General features: G+C 41.4%; 1 protein-coding gene across 2 annotated transcripts; it reads right to left on the reverse strand.

The window, feature by feature from the left end:
* Window positions 1-2,684: 2,684 nt before the first annotated feature.
* LOC147880962 (ubiquitin-conjugating enzyme E2-23 kDa-like) lies at window positions 2,685-7,640 on the reverse strand. Of its 2 annotated transcripts, XM_087369705.1 has the most exons (7): window positions 7,449-7,640; window positions 7,268-7,347; window positions 6,606-6,720; window positions 6,377-6,429; window positions 6,142-6,270; window positions 5,906-6,052; window positions 2,685-3,139 (listed from the first exon to the last, which is right to left on the reverse strand). In XM_087369705.1, the coding sequence occupies exons 1-6, from the start codon at window positions 7,490-7,492 to the stop codon at window positions 5,922-5,924; spliced, it is 552 nt and encodes a 183-aa protein (XP_087225831.1). In that variant the 5' UTR covers window positions 7,493-7,640; the 3' UTR covers window positions 2,685-3,139; window positions 5,906-5,921. The 2 variants fall into 2 exon arrangements, with proteins under 2 accessions (XP_087225831.1, XP_087225830.1); XM_087369704.1 differs by lacking the exon at window positions 2,685-3,139 and having other exon boundaries at window positions 5,427-6,052.
* Window positions 7,641-7,911: the final 271 nt, after the last annotated feature.

The following is a 7,911-nucleotide window of genomic DNA, read 5'->3' on the forward strand; positions in this document are numbered from 1 at the left end:
CCAAAAGGTGTCAATGCTTATGGAGATAAGGAGGCACAAAAGGCCATGGGATATGCAATACCAAAGGCTCCCTTTCAAAGGCTTGTGAGGGAGATCTATGATGAGAATCAATTAGGTTATAGATGGCATAGGTCTGCAATGTTTGTCCTCCAAGAGTCAGTTGAAGATTGGATGATAGAATTCTTCCAGGATAGCATGATTGTTGATGCTCATACTCATAGGGTCACCTTGATGGTGAAGGATTTTGAGTCACTAAAGAGAGTTCGTTATAGATATGACAGACTCCTTCATCCTGCAATTGGGTGGACCTAAAAATGAGGGATATTCTATTTGTGCCACTAGCAAGGAAACCAAAGGATGAAGGGATACATATAGAGGAGGTAACACGTAGCAAGGACACAAGGGGCAAGACTGCTTATGAGCAGGCCATGATAGAGCTGTAGAGGGATGCTTCCAATAGGAAGTTCATCCAAGAGACTGCCCTAAGGGACCTTAGAAATAATCGAAGGATAACTGAGTTGGGATCAAATTTTATCCTCAAGTTTCAAGATGCAATTTCTGTGAGATATATAACCCTGACCCAAGACTATTTGCAAGCTTTGAGGTCACGAAGAGAGTGGGTGACTGATATAATTCTTTTTTATGTTCTCAAGTAATTGATCTTCATGCCTAGGTGATGAATATGGGTTGAGTTTCTTGATTAATTGATGATATGGATTGAGTTTCTTATAACAGTATTTTTATCAGCATATAGAGTAGGGTTTAGAGAGCAACATCAAATTGAGGTTCATGTACTTGATCCTTGCATGTCTCCCTTACTAAGAAATCCAAAGGTTCCTACAAGTGATCTTGTCAAGTGGTTAAAACAATGTGACTTCACCTTGATTAGTGTCATCCTCTTACCTTATCACTCTGATTAAGTGAATAATATATTTTAATTCATTTCTTCTATCATTTGTTATTGTAGAGTTGACTGATGTAATTGTCTTTTTTTTGCAGCAACCATTGGAGCCTAGTATTATTGATCTTCAACAAAAACAAGCCTTTTGTGTGAATTCTCTCTATGTAACACATAAGGAGATTGATCTATATGTTTCCTTTCTTTACTATAGCCCTATAGAAATAAAGATCTGAGTTGTTACTTCACCATAGTTAACAATACGATTTTTTCTTGCAAATGCATGAAAAGGTTATTGGATGTCTTGGATCATCGTCCTCCAAATGTGGACTTACTGTTCAGATTATTAACTTAAGGGTAAGGACATTTCTGGATGTTAAATGATGTTTTTGGCCTCCTCTATTATAAACCATATCTTAAGGTTGTTAAGTTTGTGCAGGCACCACAACAGGATGATGTCCATTCATGTGGGTGGAGGACAATGATCCATGCCAAGTATTTGTTAGATACTTACTTTGCAGATTCACAACCTGACAGGGTAAGTATATAAATCTATATATTCATTGTCGACTACTATAGGTGCTGCTTGATATGAGTCGCATGTAGATAGAGTTGCTTGTAGTTTCTTTCCTATGGCTGAGCCTCACACACATTGTCAAAAATGACAATCACACATGTCATTTTCAATGAATCTACATAGATCAAAGATGGAGATTTGACAAGGAGTTGGACAATGCACACCTCTTCTCACTTTCTCTCCCTCGCAAGCAAACAAAAGTCTCAAAGAATGCTCTCTCAAGAAATCCTCACACAAAAACTCAAAACTTCTATATCACTTAAGGAACCTCTCATACTTTCCACAAGAGGCATGACGAAGCTCTAATACCATGTCAAAACATGAGTATCAAGATCTATGGATGCTAAAAAAATATAGGGTGGATAAAACCTATGTGCAAACATGGTGAAGAGTTGGACTACATAAGCACATACTCAAGTTGAATTAGGTTACAAGATTAAGACTGGTACTCGTAGAGAGACTTGAGACTTCCATATGCTAGTGCATGAAAATGACTTTGATTTATAGGATTGTGGCACATATTGACATTGCTTGCTCACATGTGGGATAAACCCTCCTTGCCATGTGGCAACATCCTCTCCATTTTTTTCTTCCTCTCCAATTTCAACAACATTGAAAATATTGAGAGGGCCTATACTTCGTAAGGAAGTTTTACCTTTTGTACATCAATGTGATGGATGTCAACACATGAAATCGCATGCAAGCAAGCTATTGGAATTTTACAACCTTTGCCCCTTACTCTCAAAGTTGGAAACGTATTACGATGGATATTGTGTCAAGATTTCCCAAGGTTAGTTTTGAGCAGTCGCAGATAGGCTTAGCAAGACATCTCATTTTATCCTCTATAAACTTCCTATAATGATAATCATTTCAATAGCAAATTTTGGACAGCCTTCCCACAGCTTACCATCTTCAAACAGTGACGTAGCCAATAATGCCATAATTGCATTACTTAAAGTGTATGCCCATGACCAACCTAGAAGGTGGCCATAATTCCTACATATACTTCCGTTCGCCTACAATAACACTATGCATACGTCCACCTAGAAAGCTGCATTTGAAACCACCTATGGCCCCAGCTTACCCACACCAAATAACAAACTTTGGGGGAGAACTTTTGTTCTAATCATTGCATGTCACAGGTTCTTCAACAGGTTAAAAACATATTAAGAAAGCCCAGTTCAACAATCGAAGGCAGCTAATAAGAAGAGGAAATAAGTTTTACTCTGATAAAGACGAATGGACCTTGTTCAAGATTGACAAAAAAAGGATCCAGTAGATGAAAGGAAGTAAGAGACGTCCGTTTGACAGTCCATTCTAAATTTCAACAGTGTTGCATCCAAAACAGGTTTTTGGAGCATACGAGTTGAGATAACCGGCTCACTGGTGCATGAAGAATGCTATCATAAGAGCAACTCCAAGAGATACCACAAGGTCACAAAAGTAATTCCTAGAGGCTTGTTGACTATAGTACCATAAGTGTGCCCGTAAAGCTGATATCAGAAAATGCCCGTCCTCAACCTGTTAGGGGGACGACATCCTCTGCGTGCAGGCAAAACGAGTACAACGGCATCCACATTACCATCACCTAAAATTGTTGTGGGCTTAGGTCGAGGCATTTTTCTTTCCTTCAGTCCTTCCCTTCTTGAGTCCACCCTGTGCACCTGCAACATACAAGCGAGGTATTAAGTTCAAAAACCCCATATCGTTTTGTTTGTGCATTGTCCACTGTAGCTTTACATTACATGTGGCTTTTCAGAATGTGCCCCGTCTCGATGATGATCCTCAGGCTCTATGCCGGGTCTTGGATATGCATTCCAATACAAGGTGCAGCATGCAGCTGCCACCATTGGAACATATACAGAGACTGAATGGATGCTGGGGCAGCCCTGCAGTGTGGAGCCGCTTCCAGAACAATTCCAATTCAAAGGCCACAAAACCACCTGCTTAGTGCTTCACAGCCTTAACATGGGAGACAATGTATGCCGCTCCTCCAGGGATGCACCCCACGAGGATAGCTTGCCAAAGATGCTGGACACTGCAGAAGGTTACCCCCAGGAAGGCAAGCCACCCCACACACAAGACATAGTTGCAGGGTCTGAACGGAATGGAACGTTCTGCACAGCATGATATTGTACCATTACTGGTGCCATACGGAGAAAGCTGCATTAGGCTTTTTTTTTTCTTCCCAGGATTTATACGTAAACCATTTTAGTATATAATATATTAGTTGCTAGTTAGTGGTATATACGATATAGCGTTAGGTAATAATGTGACATGTATCATAAATCATGTCACATAATATTGCATAATACAAAGCATTTCCAATTCACATTCTATGTCTTGATCTCTAGGTTCCCATCTGGGAATTAAAATCTTAAAATTAAAATTCAGCTTTCAAAAACCAAAATTTCAAGAATTTTTAAATGCACTGGATATGGTGTGCATACTGCACAATATTACGTTCTGTATGATCCCTGGGATCGGCACATGTATTTACGTTAACTATGGAACAAGACTCAGAGCAAGCTTCAAAACTGATGTAAAGCTAGTATAGGATGACTAGCAACAAAGGGAATAAATGTGAGGCTAAACGGGGAATGAGGAAGCGATCAGAAGTGGACAGCAAGTAGATTGGTAAACCCCCTATAACAGACCGAAGAAATGCAAACAGTACATAACAGATGCAAACCCCTTTTCACCTCAATATCCCCACGGTATCCAAAATATGGTGAACACCTTAGAAATCTACCTCCCCTTTATTACAATGATGAAACTTATGCCATATGAGATGGTTGCATGATCAGTTCTAGACAAGTCCATAAAACACCTAACAACATATCATAAAAGCAAAGCAAAAACTATTAACCTCATAACGATCACTCCAGTTACTAATCATCAGCATCCAAAGATGACAGTAAACACTGTATAAACATTCTCTCTCTCTCTCTCTCTCTCTCTCTCTCTCTCTCTATCTATCTATCTATCTATCTATCTATAAACACGCGCGCGTGCCCACACAACCACCAAAACCACACACAAAAAACATACGAGCATCCACTCATGCAAAGGTTCATCTGGATTTTTATCGAGGCTCCAAAGATGAAATGCGAACTCAGACATGATGATGGCTTGCACATATGAAAACAAGTAATGACAAAGAAGTCTCCATCAGCTACAATCCCTAAGTGAAACACCTTATACACATTCTTTCCAGAAAAATTCTGTCAAGCACCTTACAAGTCTTTATGAAAGGTACTGAGTCGAATGCAGATCCCAAAGCAACTAAAACAAAAAAGAAAATGGGTACAAGTCTTACATGAAAAGGGATCGAGTCTAATGCAGATCCCAAAACAACTCAAATAAAAAAGAAAATGGGTAATGGTGCCCCAAGATTCAGGCCAAACCTATGGGCCACTGACTGGCAAGTCAGGCTTGAGCCTCATCTAAGCTCGGATTTTACTGCAGAAAGGGTACAGGTAAGGCACACCAATTCACAACAGAAGCACCTATAAAGCAATCTACATGGAAGAAGACTTCTTAACTGAACAATTTGTGAAAATTACTATTCCAGAGGTTACCATAGGACTCTTAGAAAGATAGCTCTCCTTACAAGTATCTCCTCCCATATACTAGATCCTCAATTCTCAAAGCTCTTTGAACGTCTTCATTTTACGCACTCCCAGCTTTGTAAAAATTACCATTCCAGAAGGTACCATAGGATTCTTAGATAACTCTCCACATACTACCTCCTCCCATAAACTAGATCATCAATCCTCAAAAGATTCCCAGCATCTCTCTCTCTCTCACTCTCTCTCACACACACACACACACAAACACACACACACACACACACACGCACAAAAAAAGCAAGAAGCTATCTCACTTTAGCGAGCTGCAGTCTCTTTCTCACATCGTAGAATTGTGGAGTACTTGCAGCATGAATAAGGCATGCTTAAAGATCTCTTAGCAGCCCCAACATGTGATTAGAAGTGAATTGCTGCATAGGATTAGAGCATCGGTCCCATGCAACATTCATTACACTGAGATCAAGACATTCATTTACCTTTGCACAATACAATCTCATCGCTGTAAGACACAAGAGATGCACATGAAGGCTCATCTACACAACAGTACAGATAATCAGAACAACTGTTTATGCAGGACTAAGGGAGGCATGATGACAATTGCATCACAATGGTCTACAATTGCACTGTAAACCATCTTTTGTAAGAACTTAGAAGGTATACAAAGCCACTGCCACTAAGCAATTTTCAAAAGTTGCAAGACCCCCTGACTCCAAACACAATGAAGTATTGCATATATACAGTCCCAAAATAATCTGTACATATTGGGCTTGAGGCAGAGCTTAATGGGCAGTTTATTCACAAGGGCCGAAGTACACAAACTTCAATGGTACTCTTCCTTACTTGGTCCGACGGTAAATCAAGGATCTGCATGACCCGCCATTTCGCCTTCACTGGATGCATACTCATCCGCACTAATGTCCCCATCACTGCTGTCTTCTTCAGGCATGCTTCCAAAGTTCTCCGCCTTGGCATATGTTTCACAGAACTCTGTTATCAATCCGTTACAAAATCAATTCATTGGCAAGTCTTATACCCAATTTTGTGCTTCCACCATGACTGGGACTCGAATAAGGTACCTTTCACTTTCCTTTCGTACTGTTCCTGATCCTTCATCATAAGTGCTGCAGCTTCTCCATTCAATGGATCCGTTGGATTGGGATAGAGGAGCAACTGCGGAAGGAATACTTCAAACACGTTTAAAAGGTCTGCAAAACAAAGAAACAACTCCTGCTTTATGCTTGCTCGCTCAACAGAAATCTTTCAGTATCAAGTAGGAAGAGGCAGTAACTAGAAGACAAAAAGGCTTCTCACCGAACATGGGACTCCAAGTTTGATTGATGACATCCAAGCAAACAGAGCCTGACCTGTACATTTTAATAGACATTTAAAGTGCCATGAACCATGACTACATACTCTCTCTCTCTCTCTCTCCCTCTCTTATTTTGCTCGTGAGTGCACTGCTGCAAAAAACCACATGTTTTGACAACTCTGCACAGCATCCCAGACAGAAGCAGAAAAAGGAGTTTGTGGGGATTCATACATCTCATCCACATTGGGATGGTAAATTTTGTTCACGAATCCAATCGAAGGAGACTTGTAAGGATACGCATCTGGCAGCTCGACACGCACTTTCCAAAAGCCATTTTGATATGGACCTGAATCAATGACACAGAAATTAAAAAAGTTACACTCACTTAAGAAAGGCAGAGCCTGCATATGCGTCTATCGCAGGCTAATCCAACTGAAAATAAAAACCAAGCCCACTCTAATTTGACAGAAGGTACCCCTTGTTTGGTTTTGCACCGTAAAACATACGCATCCCAAGCACACGCAATAAGAGCCCCTCAAATGCTTTTCTAAAGAAAATTCGTAAGGGACGGCGGCCATTAGTTGCCAGCCACGTATGTCGTCATTAGCAAAGCGCCTTAAAGCGACCGTCGAAGACTCTTTTACCAGTGTAAAGACATTTCTGACGAACTAAAACAAAGGTAATTGTAACAAGATCCTCCCAAAAATCTCAAAATGACGGTATTATGAGTACATCTCAATCCTGAGCTGCACAGAGGTGAGAAGGTCAACCCTCAGAGTCCAAATTCTGCGGCACCTCTGCCCAAGAACAAGAATGGTAAGGAAGGATGCCGAGGACAGAGCCACAGAGCAGTTCGGCCAAAAAGAGACGGCTTCAAAAAATGTGTAACATACTGTCCTTGGGCCCACGAAATTCGACGAAGAATTCGCTGATAGCATCGTTCGCCATCTCCACTTTGTAGTCGCTCATCATTCTGCGAGAAAACAAGAGGCCCCAAGCATGAGGGGTGGGAAAATGGTAAAGAGTCGGAACGCAAGGAAAAAACACAAGAAAGGGAAGCCGACAGGGGCGCACAGTTTCATCACGTCCATCTCGCGTCGCTTGCTGGGGGAGGACATTCTCTGTAGAGGGGAAGAAGGACGAGCTCGGGGGGTGCAAAAGGGGGAGAAAAGTGGGAGAAATGGAGAAAAGCGAGGTGGGTATTGTGAAGGACGAAAGGAGGGATCGTGGGTTGCAAAGGGCAGAGGAAAGCGGGCCTTTTAACTGCACAGTTTGTGAAGGGAACACTCGAAAGATGCCCATCCCCGAAGAGAGAGAAACGACGCGCCGCACCCGACCTAGAGAGAGAAACAGTCGGCTCGTGGGTTCGAACCCCTCATTTCTTCCACGTCACTCCGACGTGGATTCCTATGTGGCACACTCCATGCTTGCCTTTTATTTGGAAGATTCCCCGCTGGCATTTGTACCATACGTACCAGCATTAAAGGGAATCGCTTTCCAAGTGTAAAAGAGTTTCATCAATATACTATTAAGGCCG

This window comes from Dipteris shenzhenensis, chromosome 31, assembly GCF_047967505.1.
Source record: "Dipteris shenzhenensis isolate YYH24624 ecotype China chromosome 31, Dip_SZ_1.0, whole genome shotgun sequence".
Classification (NCBI taxonomy): Eukaryota; Viridiplantae; Streptophyta; class Polypodiopsida; order Gleicheniales; family Dipteridaceae; genus Dipteris; species Dipteris shenzhenensis.

Coding starts and splice junctions, on each gene's coding strand:
- LOC147880962 (XM_087369705.1), bottom strand. CDS start 7,492: ATGTCCTCCCCCAGCAAGCGACGCGAGATGGACGTGATGAAACT. Junction 6,430..6,605: donor CATCCCAATGTGGATGAGAT/GTATGAATCCCC, acceptor TAAAATGTACAG/GTCAGGCTCTGTTTGCTTGG. Junction 6,271..6,376: donor AACTTGGAGTCCCATGTTCG/GTGAGAAGCCTT, acceptor TTTGTTTTGCAG/ACCTTTTAAACGTGTTTGAA.